General features: G+C 41.0%; 3 protein-coding genes across 6 annotated transcripts in view; 1 reads left to right on the forward strand and 2 right to left on the reverse strand.

The window, feature by feature from the left end:
- The window catches only part of sptan1 (spectrin alpha, non-erythrocytic 1), a 32,097-nt gene extending 29,786 nt beyond the window's left edge, over positions 1-2,311 (forward strand). For all 4 annotated transcript variants that reach the window (XM_084572166.1, XM_084572168.1, XM_084572169.1 and 1 more), the window contains 6 exons: positions 195-249; positions 444-640; positions 752-805; positions 890-1,036; positions 1,633-1,780; positions 1,861-2,311. In XM_084572166.1, coding sequence (XP_084428292.1) covers positions 195-249; positions 444-640; positions 752-805; positions 890-1,036; positions 1,633-1,780; positions 1,861-1,986 — 727 coding nt within the window. In that variant the 3' untranslated portion in view covers positions 1,987-2,311. The remainder of the gene's footprint in view (positions 1-194; positions 250-443; positions 641-751; positions 806-889; positions 1,037-1,632; positions 1,781-1,860) is intronic.
- Positions 2,312-2,388: 77 nt separating this feature from the next.
- Positions 2,389-7,539, reverse strand: dync2i2 (dynein 2 intermediate chain 2). The gene is made up of 9 exons (XM_084572171.1): positions 7,259-7,539; positions 6,534-6,794; positions 6,136-6,245; positions 5,795-5,952; positions 4,874-4,983; positions 3,661-3,831; positions 3,121-3,353; positions 2,874-3,031; positions 2,389-2,666 (listed from the first exon to the last, which is right to left on the reverse strand). The coding sequence occupies exons 1-9, from the start codon at positions 7,334-7,336 to the stop codon at positions 2,428-2,430; spliced, it is 1,518 nt and encodes a 505-aa protein (XP_084428297.1). The 5' UTR covers positions 7,337-7,539; the 3' UTR covers positions 2,389-2,427.
- Positions 7,540-11,036: 3,497 nt separating this feature from the next.
- Positions 11,037-17,484, reverse strand: setb (SET nuclear proto-oncogene b). The gene is made up of 8 exons (XM_084572800.1): positions 16,779-17,484; positions 14,601-14,658; positions 14,384-14,526; positions 14,077-14,180; positions 13,881-13,994; positions 13,205-13,375; positions 12,199-12,333; positions 11,037-12,027 (listed from the first exon to the last, which is right to left on the reverse strand). The coding sequence occupies exons 1-8, from the start codon at positions 16,846-16,848 to the stop codon at positions 12,007-12,009; spliced, it is 816 nt and encodes a 271-aa protein (XP_084428926.1). The 5' UTR covers positions 16,849-17,484; the 3' UTR covers positions 11,037-12,006.
- Positions 17,485-17,940: the final 456 nt, after the last annotated feature.

Genomic DNA, 17,940 nt, shown 5'->3' on the forward strand with positions numbered 1-17,940 from the left:
TCATTTAATTATAATAGTGATGACAGACCAAATTACACATTGGAACCATAGTACTTTGCATCTTCTGAAAGCTTTTTCTGGGGACACTAGAGGTAGTAGAGAATGTGTGTCTTTCTAATAACCGTGTGTGTGTGTGTCAACAGTTGCCCAGATTGTGTTGCTTTGTTTCTAAAGTCACTTTATGTTGGCAACAGGTCATGTATGGTGGAAGAATCTGGTACCCTGGAGTCCCAGCTGGAGGCCACTAAGGTAAAAACCACAGTCAGTGGTGGACAGCTTTAACAGCATTTGTTTGGTCTTCAGACGGATCAGAACAGATCTTGGCCCCTGAAACTATACCCATTCTTATACATGCACTTTAAAATCAGAAAAAAAAACAATGCATTGCATGTGGTTTTGTTGACATGCGTTGTGTGTGTGTGTGTGTGTGTGTGTGTGTGTAGCGTAAGCACCAGGAGATCCGGGCCATGCGCAGCCAGCTGAAGAAGATTGAAGACTTGGGTGCTGCCATGGAAGAAGCACTGATCTTGGACAACAAGTACACAGAACACAGTACCGTGGGCCTGGCCCAGCAATGGGACCAGCTAGACCAACTCGGAATGAGGATGCAGCACAACCTGGAGCAACAGATTCAGGCCAGGTACATGGCCTAGTCATAATTCCATGTCACTGAGTTGATATGGAAGTCAAGGCACTGTAAGGAAGCTGTGTTGATGCTGCTTTAAGCTCAGATTCCTTCTCTTGCTTTCAGAAACACCACCGGAGTGACAGAGGAGGCTCTGAAGGAGTTCAGTATGATGTTCAAGTAAGTGGCTTTCTTCTGACTTCATCATGACTTATTTGTCCATTCGATACAAGTCAAAGTTTCTTTTTACCTGTTTCTTTGCAGGCACTTCGACAAGGAGAAGTCAGGTCGTCTGAATCACCAGGAGTTCAAGTCATGTCTGCGCTCGCTGGGTTACGACCTGCCCATGGTGGAAGAAGGAGAACCTGATCCTGAATTTGAGGCCATACTTGACACTGTGGATCCAAACAGGTACGGCAAATTTAAGGGTCACTATTGATAACATTTTATCCAGCCTGAGTCCATCTTCATCTTGATTGTAGAATTTTGTGAATATAAATTGCACAATACTATGGTGCGTGGTGGTGGGTGCATCTAGGAATTGACATCACATAACTGAATGGTCATACACCTATCAGGCAAAACATTGACGTAAATAACATTGACCATCTTGTGACAATACAATGCTCCTTGATGGCAGCAGCCATCCGTGGCATTCTCTGATGAGTCAGAGATGTTTTTGAGGCACAAGGGAGACATATACAATATTAGGCAGGTCATGATGTTATGCCTCATCGGTGTATAATCTGACCGGTCACAGAATTCAGTAGATTAACTAAATGTCATGCACCCCTTTTGCTCCGTGTACCTTCCTGTTAGTTAGTATTGTATTTTGCAGTTAATTTGTTGACTGTTCCGTCAACAATGTTGTCCAGTTATCATTTTAGGATTTGTATGTTCTGTCCATCCCTTGTTGTGATACGAAAGGTCCATTCAGGCATTTGTATGGATGTAAATTGCTGCCAACATGGTCTTTGCACACATTCATGTTCACTGTCTGTCTGCAGGGATGGAAACGTGTCGTTGCAGGAGTACATGGCATTCATGATCAGTCGCGAGACAGAGAACGTTAAGTCCAGCGAGGAGATTGAGAGCGCTTTCCGAGCTCTCAGCACTGAGAACAAACCCTACGTCACTAAAGAAGAGCTCTACCAGGTCAGATGTGTTTACTACTCACTGTGTAAATCGAGTTTCAAGTCTTCATGTAAGTCACACCGTGTCCTCCTTCCTTTTAGAATCTGACCAAGGAGCAGGCGGACTACTGCCTGTCACACATGAAGCCCTACCTCGACAGCAAGGGTCGAGAGTTGCCATCGGCTTTCGACTTTGTCGAATTCACTCGCTCGCTTTTCGTCAATTGATCCCTCCCCCACCAGTGACCAATCGGGATGCGTTTTCCCCCACACACACACACACATTAACACCAACACAAGGCTGAATCTGCATGATTATGGCACCAGGAACACTCACTAATACCAATTATCTGTACTATTTATCTCACTTTACCCCTAACTCTTTGTGCTTCTCATGATAGCATAGTGGATCAGTCTGCATTTGAATGTGATTGTTTGTAGCTATTTTAGCTTGTGCTTTCAATGAATTTAAGAACCTTATAGTAACAAAGTTGTAACAACAGCTTAACAACTGCAGTGTGCTTTAATAAACGCTACTGGTTAGAACTGGAAACCGCTGCTGTATTTATTTCATATACACATGAAACACATGCACTTAAACATTTTTATTTCACATCGGTATCAGTCAGTCCTTCTGCAGCAGCCTTCTTCTGACAAAGGCAATATGTCTCATTCTGCTACTTGATTTGCTATCTGCTCCAACTGGCTGCTCTCTCGGGGTCTCTGCTCTGTCAAGTCAGCACTCAGCTGCCAAATACCAACTGTTCCATCTGTTTTCCCCACTGCCAAGAGGTGAGGGTTCTGAGAGTTGAAGGCCAAACAAGTTGCAGCTTGACCAGCGCCTCCCTGATCAATAGTGGCTGCGGGTTTCAGCGACCTGCGCCCCAGGTCAAAAATCTGCACCTCACCTGAGAAAGAGATGATGAGTGAGTCAGGTTAATCTATTTTACACCTGCATGTCAATCTTTGTGGTACTGGACAGAAAGATGAGATCATGGCATGCATAGCAAAAATTCCACTTTTATAATTAACAACAGAATATGATTTGGGTGCATGTGTAAATCCAGTGTAGTTTACATCATCTACACTGCTATTACGTAATTTATATGCTGTACCGTGACCAGTGGCTGCAGCAAAGACCAGTGGTCTGGTTGGGGACCACTGCAGCTGAAAAACGTAGGAGTCTGAAACCCTGAGCGAGAGCAGGGGGTTGGCCTGCAGCAGTGAGTGGAGATGGGCCAGACCGTCAGTTCCTGCACTCATGAACAGGTTCCTGTAAACACCACAAGGCAAAAGTCACAAAGGCCAAAATCTGATGTAAAACAACTGCAGATCTCTTCTATAATGATTCTCAACTGTCACCTGTGGAAAGGGGAGCAGTGAATGGAGTGAACAGGTCCACTGAGAGGCTTAAAGGAGAAGACTGCTGGGGCTCTCAGTGTGACACTCTGGCCTTCGGAGGGCGCTGTAGCCAGCATCTGGGAGGAAAAGGAGCATCGAAGCAGCAGGCCGCCCTCAGAACCCACCAGGAAGGTGTCAGGGTCCCATGGAGACAAAGCCAGGGAGGTGACGCCCACGGTGCTGCTGCCACGAGCCTTTGGGCAAAACAAGATTACACGTGTTTTTCACTCGCTGGGAACCACATGAAGGCTATGACAAGAAGTAGAAATCCTCCTGACTGATCTGATCTGGCCGCGGGAAATATATAATTGACCAGTGAACTCTGGTGTCAGTTAACCTACACGCAAAAAGTTGACTGCATGATACATTTTGAAAGACCCAAATTTGCACTATAAAGCAGTTATTAAGAAGTTTACGGAGATTAATACGAAATATATTTTTATGTCTGAATTCTACACTTTCATGCTGTGAGAGAGTGGTTTCAGTCCACCTGAGCCTCACCTTGAAGTTGGCGCTGCTGCTATGGGGAACCTGCTGTGGTACTAAGGCATAGGCAGCATTCAGGACAAACCTGCCCTGGTCCAAGTCCACCGTCCACAGAAGCGCCCTTCCTCCTGAGCAGACACTCAGCACCCCAAACTCTCCTTTCTTCTGCCGGGGCACCCAAGCAACCTGCAAACATCAAGAATATGTTTAATCTCCTTATCAAACTGATAAGTCGAGGATCACTACAATTAAAAGTGTAAAGTTCAAAGAGGTCCAGTTAGAGAAAACGTTCTCAAGCAAAAGCCCAGAAGATGATAAGGGTCTGTTCAGACCTTACATTAATATGCGATCTGGGCTAAGCGATCACAGGTGACCCACTAAGACCTGTCTCAAGATCCAATCTCAGTTTCGCGCTCTGTATGCAAATAAACCCTGACATCATCTCAGGTGCAGTAGAAAGAGTGTCATTATTTATTGATCTCCACCATGACATTAGTTAGACCTGCACAAAACTCCATTATAACTCCAACCCTGGAAGCTTCCATATGCACTGTAATCTCCAAAAATGAAGGTAAATAAAGACATTGGTGACTGAGGAAATACTTAACCACACAGCTCCTCATACATCAACATGATCACATCAAATTAACACAGACTCACACTCGTGATATATACTTTCATTTATAAATTCTTAGATTTATTTATATTTGGACAGAATATTTTAAAAGGCTCTCATTACTAATGAACAGACATCACTGCAAGAGCACTTCTGTTGATTGTAAGTTGTCTTTTGTCTTTGTCACACTACCAAAGGAATGCAGACACATACAAGCCAGACCACCTCTGAATGTGCTCAGAGATCGGATCTCTCGCATGTGATCTCAATGCATCCTGGGTGTGTTCACACCTGTCCTTTACATCATAGGATCGCCCAGATCGGATTTCATTGCAAAGTCTGAACAGGCCCATAATGTCCATCTTGTGTTGAGTGAGTTATTTTTAGTATTTCAGCAACATTTAGTTTTTGCATTGAAGTGGGTGCATTTAATAAAACTGAAAAATGCACATTTTAAAATAAGGTGCTCAATTATAAATAAAACCAAAGTGGAACTTTGGTTTCTCCTTTTCCCCTTAAGGTTAACTCCATTCACATCTCAACACATCTTAACCACTGGAGCTCTTCATCTCCTTTTCTCTTTAATAAACCAAACAGTCTGTGTCCACTCACCTGATAAACTGGCTCTCTGTGGCTGTCTGCTGACATTCCAGTTTGAGCCAGCACCGGATCCTGAGTTCGGCTGGTGTCCCAGACCACCACTTCTCCACTGTACAGACCTCCTGAGGTTGCAGCATTAAATACACACACACACACACACACAGCGGTTTATACAGTGCTCTAAACAGCAGCAATATGATTACGCAAAAATACTGGACTTAATGGACTTTTAATGCAGGTTTACAACACTGTAAAAATGTAAACTAAGGTTGGGATTAATAAAATACAACAAGAACAACTGTGTTTTAACCACTAACCCTAAACTAGACTGATGTACAGCCCAGCTGAGATTACAAGAAGTTTACATCTAGGGCCAGAACCACAAATCTTCCTTGGGATCAACTAGCCTCAATAAGAAAAAACCTGGATAAACGGTACACAAAGATGATTATCATCACGGTTAGTTAATTCTGAGTTTCTAACAACATCAGAACCCTGCATAAAGTACTTAATATGAAATCTCATGAAGCTGTATTTCTTCCAGGGAAACTCTAGTTGTAGCAACAGCAAAAAGTGATACTTAGCAAGCCCACACACCTACGCTATTGGCAAGTCCCGTTGCTGCCTCCTAAGCACACAACAGCAAGGAAGATAACATTGATAGAGACAGCTAACACATCTATAGCAGCCAAGTCCACACATTAAAGTAAGGGTCACGCACATTTTTTCTTTGCACTGCAGATCTGTTTAATATTTTACCATTTCCTTGCAAATATAAAATGAATATGGGCTTAAGGTACAGACTCTCAGTTTTAAATCTATCCCACTATCAGTATACACTACAGACCCGTGCCATTGGAGGCCATGCACACCCAAGCCATCACCACGGTTTACAGATTACACTGTTTGTAAATTGATTCAGACACTGTTTACCTGCGATGAGGGCAGGCTGGTTAGGGTGACAGCACAGAGCTGTGACTGCAGTATGAACATCTATGACCATGTCCGCTTGTTTGGTGCGCAGAGCTCGGCGATCCAGGTTCCACATGCAAACATATGACCTCTCATTGCTCCAGTCTCCATTGTCAATCCTGCCCACCAAAAACCAACATGTGAACCACACAGACACTGTTGCGACTAAAGGGGAATTTCTGTGGCAGGTTTGTGATTTGAACAACAAAGTACAAAAGTGAGGCGAAGAGCATCAACGGCATTCTCAGGGGGTTGTCAGCGTCATATGTATTTTCTGTGCATTAGGTGAAACACTAACATACCGACCGTATGCACAGGCAATAACTGAACCCGTGCAACTCCAGGACACACTGGTGACATGAAGACCTTTTTCTTGAGCGCTGGAATGTTGAAGGCAATGGAGCTTTGAAACCTGCAAATATGGAACAGTGTCATACAAAGAGGTCCCCATGAAGAGGCAGCTGCGGCTCAGCAGGTAGATTTTATTCTCATTACTGTACTTTGTATTAAGTTGGCTGAAAAATAAAAACATTCAAATTCCTGTATGCTTAGTATGTAAATCTTTTGCATGGTACAGAGTCTGTCTCCAGAAAACTCATCAGGTACGTGAACAAACTTTTTGATTCTACTCTGGCCAACAACTATGTCTGCCTCAGAAATCAGGAAAAAAAAATGATTTTGCTTTATGTGTCCTGCTCACCAGCTGACTGTGATCCTCCCAGTTTGCCTGGAACCCGTCAAAGGCATGGCTCTTGGCATTTCTCACCAACTCTCTGATGACTGTGCCCTCAACCCGCTGCAAGAAGTCCCTCAGGCCAGGTAGGTCCCGTTCGTCGAGGTTTTGTTGGGAGACCTTTTCTGTTGTCTGGTCCTGTGCCTCTGTCTGAGTACAGCTGGTAGTAGTGGACACAGTCTGTATTTCTGCCTCTGCAGTGTGCACGGCTCTGGTCTGACAGCCTCTCTGAAACAGCAGCAAAGCCCTGCTACTAAGGGATCAGTCATGTAGTAACTGCAGTCTGAAGTAAACAAATGTAAGCAGGTATTGGACTCTATTTAGCATACCAAGTTTCAGTTACTAAAGGCCGGAACAACCAGAACTTTGGGGAGACAAGTACTAATGCAAGAAATGAATGCATTCAACACCTCCTATTAACGTGGTCCAAAGTGAGAGGCTGCACTATTGGATAAATCTCGTTTCTGTTATTTCATGAAGTAAGTTATCGCGTGATTCTGGACGCATCCTCCTCCTCATCTTGAACGCGACATGCTATGTCTCAGCTAACGCTAGCTTCTGGCAGCTAGCAAGTATAGGTCAAGTATTATGTAGTTTCTTTAATACTTGGAATATTCAGCTGCTATGGACATCACGTACATTTTTATTCACAGTTACAGAGCACTCTTAATGACACTGTGGCTCAAACATACCGACTCCTGCGCTGATTGCTTCGATTTCCACCACAGTGACTGGATACTCACTGAGTCCAGGGCTTCGTCAGTAAACATGTTAAATAATCTGGTTTAAAGAAAAGGCATTTGACGCTGATTAATATTGACTTGTTAAAAACTAACTACGGCGAGACAGTGACTCGGTGTTGGCTGATTTTCGTTTCTTCCCCCTTGCACTTCAGCGTTTGGCACTGCTAAAGCCATTTTACACAAAGCTATCGTTACCTTGGTTACGAAGAGGATGTCGCGAGGCAAGAAAGAAATCCTGCGTTCACATCCGCCTTTTCTCCAGAAGAAAATATCCTAAACTTTAATTGTTATGTTATATTTCAAAACCACTATATATTTTTCCGCTATATTTTAAGTTTTTTTCCCACCCTGTTGAAAGTTGAATTTCCCGTCTCTGTCAAAATAAAGGCAAAAAAAACAAAAAACAAAAAAACACTGTAGACACGCCACACTGAATCATATAAATTGACCTTCCATGGCAACAGGGTTTGTATTTTTATTATTTGACTTTAATAATGGCTATATTTTATTCAGGTGTGATAGTTCAGGACCATGCACAGGACAATGTCACTGTACAAACCTGTGCTTGTCCACACAAATCAAAATGTGTGATCTGGCAGATGCTGCGTACCAATCAAAGATCTGAACGGTGGAGCTCTATGAACCGTTTCCTTTCTTTTATATTTAATTTCTCTATTACACAACCTGAGAAGTACAAATGGCTCTTATGGCCCTTCTGAGAACAATGATGGATTTCGCATGTATACGTCTTCAGCAGGAAAAGGCCTAATGATGCTCGATAAAGACCAGGTTCAGGCTCTTCAAATCGGTAGTTGATCCTTCAAAACATCCGAATAAACTTGTGATGGCATATTGGGTTCAATAAATGTAATGACTATACACTTATGTGGATAGGAAATTCCAAATCACAAAGATTGAGTGTATATGAGAGAATTTTCCGTCGCCATTTACTCATACTCATTCAACACAATAACACAATATTTCAGTTTTGACAAAAATGGTATGAGACTACACAAAAACACACATTTGAATTTAAAAGTTTTAACCTAAAGTATTCAGTTTTTTAAAAAGTTTTATATTCTGATGATTTAATACAGACTGTTCAACAAAAGCTCTTCCATTATTTACCAGTTTCGGTTTTTGCTTAAAGTCCAATTTGAGAATTATTTGAGCGTGGACACACAATCTTGCATTTTAGGCATTCAGATTCAGTCAGAGGGGGGGGGGGGAAATAAACGGACTGCCACCGTTCACTTTAATCAGCGTAGAAGAAGAGCAACAGCGGAAGCATAATCAGTGTCTCACTAGCGCCCTCTTCCGTGAGGCAGGAATACTGCTTTTTCAGTGCGGTTTAATGCGGTTAAATACACCGCCCAAAAATAATAGTCGCAACCAAAAAAAAAAAAAAAGATCACACACTCATAATATTTCGTTGGACTGCCTTTTGCTTTGATTACAGCACGCATTCGCTCTGGCATTGTTTCAATAAGCTTCTGCAATGTCACAAGATTTATTTCCATCCAGTGTTGCATTAACTTTTCCCCCTAGATCTTGTACTGATGTGTCTGACCACTGCGCAAAGCCTTCTCCAGCACATCCCAAAGATTCTCAGTGGGGTTAAGGTCTGGACTCTGTGGTGGACAATCCATGTGTAAAAAATGATGTCTCATGCTCCCATAACCACTCTTTCACAATTTGAAAAACAGCACAAGGTGTTGACCTGGCCTCCAAATTCAGGAGACCCCAAACTGATCAAGTATCTGTGGGATGATCTACAGAGGCCCCTCCCCTCAACCCATAGGACTCAAAGGCCCCCACTAACAACATTCTGTTGCCAGACACCACACACCCTCAGAAGGCCCATGTCCATTCTCTGATGAGTCACATGTTTTGGAGGCACAAAGGAGACCAAAGGCAGGTGGTTATAATGGTATGACTGGTCAGTGTAAACTAGTTGCAAATAAATGCTTAAAGAAGTTAAAAAGCTTGTTGTGACCACTGACTGTATGGGGCCATCCCAAACATAATGGTTACGATGAGCGTTGGGTTTAACATCAGATGTGGTGGTTAGTGTAAGGGGCTATGGATGTAGTGTCTGTGAGCATCCTTATAAAGATATATGTGAAATATAAGAAATTTTCCATGGGCTTGTATCATGGCTGGATTGTTAAATGAATTTTGCCAAGCTGCCTACATTTTGAAGTAAACATATTTTCTTCCAAATTTGTTTGTTGGTCCTCCTGCTGCTTTCTCTTTTTCTGTCTATCCAGCTGGCCTTAGGCAGATGGGTCCATCCATATGAGCTGGGTTCTGCTCAGGGTTTCTTCTTGGTTTTTCTTGCCACTGTTGCCTTAGAGTGCTTGCTCTGGGGATTTTAGATCTGGGTTTTGTAAAGTGTCTTGAGACAACTGGAAAGATTTTTACCCAAGAACAATAATTTTGAACCAATTCTGCATTGGAGTCTGCAACAACCAACAAAATATAGTTTGCACTTCACTCTCCATACTACACTAGAGCGGGGTATAGAATGTAGCTATATATCAAACGTACTTGTACGGTGTAAATATACCGTAACCTTGATTACTGAGAATCTTCTCAGACATACAGTTTAAATAATGTGCAGCGGGCCTTTCGAGCAGTTAAAGTCCGCCGCCTAGTGGTGGGTCAACTACACGACAGGCGTTTTGTTAAAAGCATACGACGATAAACGATCTGACAAGAGGAGAGAAATGTAGGTGATGTTGGTTTCTAATTTAGGATTTTTTTTTTTTTGGAATGCTGGATGATCAGTTATTATGGTGTTACTCTGGATAACTGTGAAAGCATTTCTCTGTTCAACTTTCTACAATTCAAATAGTTTTATAAATGAAGTGTTTGAGAAATAGTCCCCTGAATCACAATGAAAATAAGCATCTGTTGCAGTCCTTCACAAAACACATCTAAAATGCCCCTGCGTGGCTAGGTGAAACATTCAATTGCTGTTAGACATGAATCACTAATGATATTAATGATACCATGTAATGATACATCACTCACAAGGACCAGTTTAAATATAGTTCCCTTTCCTTTTCATTGACCTTCTTTCTTACTTACTGCCATAGCTGGTAATGAGTATGGCTGAAATACATCTGTCTCCAGTTTACTTTGAGGGCACTCAAGCAGTACATTTTAAGATCAATGGACCAATGGCAACTGAAAGATGATTGAAGAAAAAAAATAATCAACACAAGAATTTTGTAAACCTGAGTCAGCCCAGTTTATTTTAAAACCCACTTGCAGCAAAGTGGGAGATTTAACAATGTGACACAACTAAACAGTTATGATCATCAAAGGTCACATTAGAGAGCCACTAGCTATTTATTATTAGCATTAGTATTTCATTCGAACTGTAATATACTAAAAGATTGTTTGCATTCACAGCAGACTATAGTCAACTGAGCTCAATAACTTTAACTTAAGCTGCCACACAGCAGTCCATAAGGACCGTTTGGTTCCCCCCTGCCCAAAAAAAGTCAACAAAATTTTTTAAAAATAAATACATGCATTTTTTTTGTTTCACTAAATAATTTTTACGTCTACATGAGATTGCAAAAATTAAACAACCCTAGCGGCAGAAGCCATGTTAACTACAGAGCCAGCGGCAAGTTTGTTTGGGATGGGGCAGAGCGGTTAAAATCTGGAATAGTTGGAGCTGAAACACCCAAATGTGATCAAATTACTCCAAACATCATGTATACAGTTATTTATTGTAACAAAGCAACTGGTACACTTAATTTAATGTGAACATGTTTCCAGTGGAACAGGAGAAAAGCTGCAGATTCCACAGAGGACTCTACAAAACATCTTTTTCTCTCCCATCTCAAAATGCTCAAAATTTGACTTTTAGGTTCATTTTATTAAAAAAAAAAAAAAAAAATTTACATTTCAAACTTTGTTGTGGGTGCCTGAAAAAGATAATGAAAATTCATCTAACAAAAGTCCAGAGTTGGTGTCAAAGCCCCGCAGCCACCACACCTCCCCATTAAACTATGTGCATTTAACAACTGGCTTACTAAGGTACATGTATCCCAAAACACATTTACAACAGTTGAAAGGAACAAGCTGGTGCTTTCAATCAGTTCCATTAGTACAATAAATCACAAAGAAAAATGCAGCTTCTAATAAGCCTCAGTACACCCCCACCACTGGATATATTATAATATACATTTATATATATTTATATATATATATAAAGTGGCTAGGGATGCTATGATTAAGTTATCACTGCACCATGGCTTATTTTTATTGAACTCACAACTTCAACAGAAACTGTTATTTCATTGTACATACAAATTGCTATTGTACATATTTTAAATCTATGTAGGATGACGTGCAGAATGCTACAAATTATTTTTTTTTATTCTTTTGCATGTCTTTGGGAGATGTACAGATACAATGACAAGTGAGACTTTGAGAGAACCACAGACACCTCCACTCCTGCAGACCTGCTGTGTACGGAGCTGGTCTGCAGGACAGACTGTGGCTGTAGGGGAAGAAGACGGACAGACTGATGACACAAAAGGGCGGGTGAATTTCTTCTTTTTTTTTTTTTCCTTTTTTTCTTTTTTACAAAACCCCCCCAAAACAAAATATTTTGCTCCCATGGGTTGTAGGATGATCACAGAGGGAGGACCAGAAAAATACGTGTTGGCTGATATTTAATCATCTTCACCATCATCCTGTGGAAGGAAAATAAGTATTACACTGGGCTTTCCAAGAAGAACATTTCATAGGCGTACTGCATTACTGTATCATGGATCAATATCATCATATTCTGGAGTGTTGAAGCCGTGATTGAAATCAATGTTGTTGTTTTTTTTTTTGTTTTTTTTAAATCAGCCATTCCTCACCTCTCCATCTTCCCCATCACCATCCTCATCTTCATCTTCACCCTCCTCTTCTTCCCCTTCATCAATATCTTCCAGGCCTTCCTCTTCGTCATCATCGTCATCACCATCACCTTCCTCATCCTCCATGTCAGGGACCTTGGGAACATGTGTTCAACAGGGAAAGATTCAGTGTTTGCTTCAGTGTGAAGGATCACTGTAAGCACATTTACTGAGCCCTGCAATCAGTCTGGACACATCTCGTCATCTCTACTGGAGCAGCTATAACCCAGCTGTTTGCCTTCACTGTACCAGAGAGATACCAAAAGGACTTCAGAGGCAAGATACATAACAAAGTGAACTCTGTGGACTACTACCTTTCAGCTTTGTACTGGGATATACAGCCAATGAGGGAGCACAGGTGTGACACTGTGGTATCTTAAAATGCCGTCTAAACTTTTTTACTCAAATTTCATCATCCATGGTTATGTCTCAGCAACTTTCCACTTCCACTCGACTACATGTCAGAGGTAATGTGAGGTAATGTGATACCTTTTATACTTGTACGCTTGTTGACAACTTTAGTTGTCACTCACATGCACACCTACAGCCAATTGAGAATCACCAATTAACCTAACGAGCCCAGTCGGCCCATGGATTCAAACCTGGAACCATCAGTGCTAACCACCACGCCCCTGTGTCACCCATCCATAGTATCTACAACATGTGTAAGAAAAAAAAATGTTTTATTAGGTGGTCCCAAGGTGATGGCAGTGAGAAAAGAGACCTCCATTTACAGGTCCACAACTGGCAAACACCTTCTCCCTTGGAGATTATATAGGCGTATCTTTAAAAACATACTACTTCTAAAAACTTCTTCAGTTTTTAGTCACCCTCTTGATTGGAGAACAACATTCATACTAAATGTGTCTTCCACATTAAGCTTTTTTTATGCTCTCTTTTTAGCTACTGTAATACTCCTAGTTTGATAACCTGCCTCCGATACACAGTGGTACTGTGAAAATCCTACCAGGTAGTACTGCAGCGGGTTGGGCCAGATGTCATCCTTGATCACTTCTCCAAGCTCGTCAGCTCCTGCATCCGAGTGGTCAGTAAACCAGGTGAAGAAGCTCTCTGGCTCCTCATGCTGCCTTTTCTTCCCTGCTTTGTTTGATGTCTGGCCAGTACGCTTCGTCAGATCCTGAGGAGAGAAATGTCTCCAGTCAAGAACGTAGTTTATAAAGTGGTAATTGCTGAGAAAAAAATAAATAACAACCGAGACCACTGTTACATGTGCAAAATTCAAAAATACATTTATAAAAAAAATAAATAAATAAAAATTAAGAAAGCCCAATTGAAGGATGTGAGAAAAATTTGATAAAATGATATACAGTAAGTGAGGCGCTCAAATTAAATAGCAATTAGTCAGCGCATACCTTCTTCTAAGGGTTTACAATCAGGATTAACTACAGCCACTTCCACTGACTTGGAAAGTTATTATCATCATTCATGCTGTTTTTTTTTTGTTTTTTTTTAAAGTGTCTAAACTTAAACATTTTGCCTGAAAAATGACACTTTTCTTTCCACTTCATTATTTTGGCTCTGGATGAAAGTGTGTAGTCGTATTTAAAATACAACTTCTTTTCCCCACAAAATGATATACAAGACAAAGAAGAAAAAAAAAAAAAAAAAAAAAGAATACCAACCTTCCCAGCTTTCCATTTAATTTCAGTCGATTTGGAAACAGGGTCTCCACTCTCATTTACGTTAAACTCTTTGGAAAGGGCTTTGTTCTCGAAGTATGGATTCTCATCAAAATACTTCAGAGAGAAAACACATCAGTATCAGAATATGGCATGTCATTTAGAACACATGAATACTGTGTGAACACAACAAACTCACAAAATCTATTCTATATCCAGACTTGATATCCTCGAACTCTGTGACCTCCACCCTCGACAAGTAATGAAGTGCTTCCTCGTCCTCCTCCCCCAAAAGAGCTGAAACTAGAGGTAAGACACAGCCAGGCAAACACGCTGTTAGATCATGAATTTATTAAGTGCATTTAAAAGCACTTGACAGCAGACATTTAATTAATGTTTACTCAAATGAAAAGGATATCTGTTACAAGAAAAGTGCTGGAGGTTAGAGCTACCGTACAAACACATACAGACCCATACAAGCACAAAAAGAAAATCAAACAGTTTACCTTGTGGATGGTTGACAAATGTTGTGACCCAGAAGTTGGGGATTTTTGCTATGAGTTCTGATCGCTTCTGAAAGAACGGCTGGCGTAATTTGTTGTACTTCTGCTCTACTTTTAAAATTTCTTCACTGGCCTGTTCATTCAGTCTGGAAGGAAAAGAAAAGGTTTTAGTTTTCTCCATGAAACAATATTACTGTGCAGACACAAGATTCACACTTACCTGTCAATTTCATTTTGTACTTCGTCAATGTGTTCAATGGCTTCCTGTTGCTCTTTTTCTGAAACGATAAGGACGACTTTTTAGAATTTATGTTATTTCCCAAACAATTGCGCCAACAATGGCAAATATGGTTTCCTTTAAATTACAAGGCAATCAAGATTACTGTAAGGATGTGGTCAAAAAGAATTACAGAAATTTAAACTATTATACTATAAATATTACAGCGACAATTAGGCTATGCCTGGGAGTCGGTGTATTCTGATCTGCTGTGTTTTAGACTAATTCAAGTAAGAAGACACCCTAAGGCAGATGTTCAGCAGGCAACTGTTTGGAGATGAACACAGGAACATTTCTCATTACGGTCACTAGCCACTTTAGTTAAATTATTCACAACACCAGCTACACTTATTAAGAGAACAGCATAGTAACACTTTCCTAATTAGGTCAACAATGAATAAATCTTAACTTTAGTGAGGAATAGTATCATTTGGTGACACCCGTGAAGCCAGATTCACATATCTGTTGTTCTGAAAAGGGCTTTAGTTATATCCTTGAAGCTTACATTTACAACAGAGTTGTTGACATGGTTCACACACAAAGCTAAATTGCAGCGACACACAAGTATTTCCAAAAAGCCTCCCTTTTAACAGAGTGCAAAATAATTCCAAGCAGAGACTTTGTTGCCTTTTGTTTTGGTTTTGGTTTGACCATCATATAAAGCTGAGCCAATAAACCTGTGGCTGACATAGGTTAATGCAGAACAAAGAAATATGTATGCTGGAAACAGCAACGATGTCAAAGAGGGTACAAAGCATGTGAAATGTATCCTGACAAGCCCTTGTTAGAAATCCCAAACACTATTTAGGACACTGAGAGGAATTAAACACCACATAAATCATGCGACTGCAAGTATATCACGTCACAGATCACCGGTCATGCTTGCACTATTTCCTGATTACAAGGTTTTTTTGAAATGCTTAAATATTGTCTTAGGTGAACCCAAGTTTCTGGTTCTCATAAGGAACATTTTGTGTATATGATTTGTAATTTGATCATTAAAAATACAATTAATTGTAAATAAGATAGCCCGATTTTCAAGCCACAAATTCTATTCTCTACTGTGTGCATGGTTTGTATGGTGGCAGGAAGACAGCCCTGTCATAAAGACAGGACGTGCAGGTGTACATAAGCATTTAAGTTAAAAACCGTTGTGAGGACAGCAATAATAACGGTTGTGGGTTAAGAATTGGTTTTGAGGTCAGAATTATTATAATCTAATTTACTTAAATGCGATGATTAAGATTATGGTAAGGAGCTAGAGAACGCATCATGTCACTCGTGTCCTCGCAGAGATATAAAGACTGTGTGTGTTAAATCTATCGCAGAGCGACCCTCTGCTCCTGCAGTCTGGAGCTTCCTGTTGCCGCTAAAGGCGGCCTGGTTTGAATGAGGGGCTTAACGACGTCTCGCTGTAAGACCTGCTTGCCACCGGTAAGGACATATCGCCATGTCCACTAAAGCCCCCTTTCGCATGTGAAGCACACCTCACAGCGACATTTTAGCAAACATCAAATAATAAGCGCTTGTTTACATGTCACGCACATACTTACGGTAGAATTCAAAAGCCACGCATGTTCATTACGCAGAACAAATAACGTGAATGTTGCTAGTGATCGGCCATTCACTGCAACTGCAACCGGGAATTTGGCACTTGCTAACAATGTGGGAAATGTGATGGAGGTGCAGCTACAAGCGCATGAGGGAAGCGCACAGCTGACAGTGATTTCGTCACTACACCGTGCACCAAACCCCCCTAAAATCTCTGCATGAACAATAACTGCACAACACACCACATGAAGCGTATGCAAAACAAATACCGGCCTCCTTCATGGTCATGAACTAATGCTAGCAGCTAAAGTAAGCTAATAGCTAGCTACCCTCTCACGCTGACTAAACAGTTAGCCCATGCTAGCGTGCTACATTACTGAATTGCCCTGCACAACAGCCTATTATATACAGAGGTGTCTGTGCAGAAAAATGTATATTTTGAGCTGTCCGTCCACAATGATACATCAATTCAAGCCCAAATTACACAGCACGCTGCACTGGAAATAACAAAATGACGATAAACAAATGAAAATGGCGTTGCACAGGACAACCGCCATTCCTTAACGTTACCAGAGGTCTCGTCCGCTCCGTCGTGATTAGAATTCTCCTTCCTAGTGACTTTTGCCGATGAGGTCGACATGGTTATCGTTTGCTGCGACTTTTTAGACCAGGTGAATACCCAGGGCGGTGTACAACTCTTCTCTGTAGGACAAAAGTTACTTCCACCTTACACAAAATGTGTGTCTAGGAACCCACGATAAGGAGAATGAGCGCAGCTTCGCACGCTTGTTTCTCTCTGGGGCGCTCGGTCGGTGAATACATTTATGGTACTCTGCAGCCCCCGGCTGGCCGGAGTGCAACACTGCAGCCTAACAATACAAATGGTCTCAGTACGCTTTACAGAACTCTAGGGAAAACTCCCTCTTTACAGGAAGAAACCTTGAGCAGAACCCAGCTCATATGGAGGGACCCATCTGCCTAAAGATGGCCGGGTAGAGAACAACAGGAAAAATGAAATAAATATACATCTGTCACAGATAGATACATCTGACTAAGGCGTACAATCTAATTGTGATACAAATACAAGATATAGCGGATGCATACACATTATAAGTTTGACAATGAATATAAATGAAGCTGTTAGTGACAGCAGTTAGCTGCTATGATGATTCAATATAAGAGGCATCATAGGCAGGTTGGAGAATGATGCACTCAGGTAGGAGTAGATAACTGCACATTCAAACACATTTTTTCTCTTGCTTTTAGTACAGTTTGGAATTGCTTTCAATGTCTCAAAATCCTGCATTAATCAGTTGTAGCCTCCAGTTCCCCCCTTTTAGTGTTTCTTGTCTTTAACTTAAAAGACAAGAGATAATTAACTAATTTGCTTTTCATTTTATTATTGCTAGCATTTCCTGTTTTGTCTGTCCTGTTTGTCATTATATGACATCTCTTTCATCTTTTATTATGTATTGTGTTTAACATGATATAGCCTGTCTTAAGTATTTTCTTAAGTATTTGTTCTATTAATTATTTTATCCTAAATTGAAAGGACTTTGGATCAACATCTGCAAAACAGCTTTATCCAACTAAAATGATAAAAATAGATTATTATTTATTTATTTCCTCCTGCTTTACGGTTCTCTGGCAATGAAACAGTGACTGTGCACCTGCTGAGGCAGGGTCAGCCTAGGGCCTAGCCTTATACCTTTTTATGGCTCACCAGAAATCC

The sequence above is a fragment of the Chelon labrosus genome (genome assembly GCF_963514085.1).
Source record: "Chelon labrosus genome assembly, chromosome: 22".
Classification (NCBI taxonomy): domain Eukaryota; kingdom Metazoa; phylum Chordata; class Actinopteri; order Mugiliformes; family Mugilidae; genus Chelon; species Chelon labrosus.

Bases quoted from the DNA above. Each gene is read 5' to 3' on its own strand.
- dync2i2 (XM_084572171.1), bottom strand. From the start codon at position 7,336: ATGTTTACTGACGAAGCCCTGGACTCAGTGAGTATCCAGTCACTGTGG. The intron at 3,032-3,120 runs GTGACAGTTGAG...TGGTGTTTACAG, and splicing joins CACTGCTCCCCTTTCCACAG to GAACCTGTTCATGAGTGCAG. The intron at 2,667-2,873 runs GTACAGCATATA...TCTCTTTCTCAG, and splicing joins TGCTGCAGCCACTGGTCACG to GTGAGGTGCAGATTTTTGAC.
- setb (XM_084572800.1), bottom strand. From the start codon at position 16,848: ATGTCGACCTCATCGGCAAAAGTCACTAGGAAGGAGAATTCTAATCAC. The intron at 14,527-14,600 runs GTAAGTGTGAAT...TTTTCCTTCCAG, and splicing joins GTACAAAATGAAATTGACAG to ACTGAATGAACAGGCCAGTG. The intron at 13,376-13,880 runs GTTGGTATTCTT...TTCTCTCCTCAG, and splicing joins TTAAATGGAAAGCTGGGAAG to GATCTGACGAAGCGTACTGG.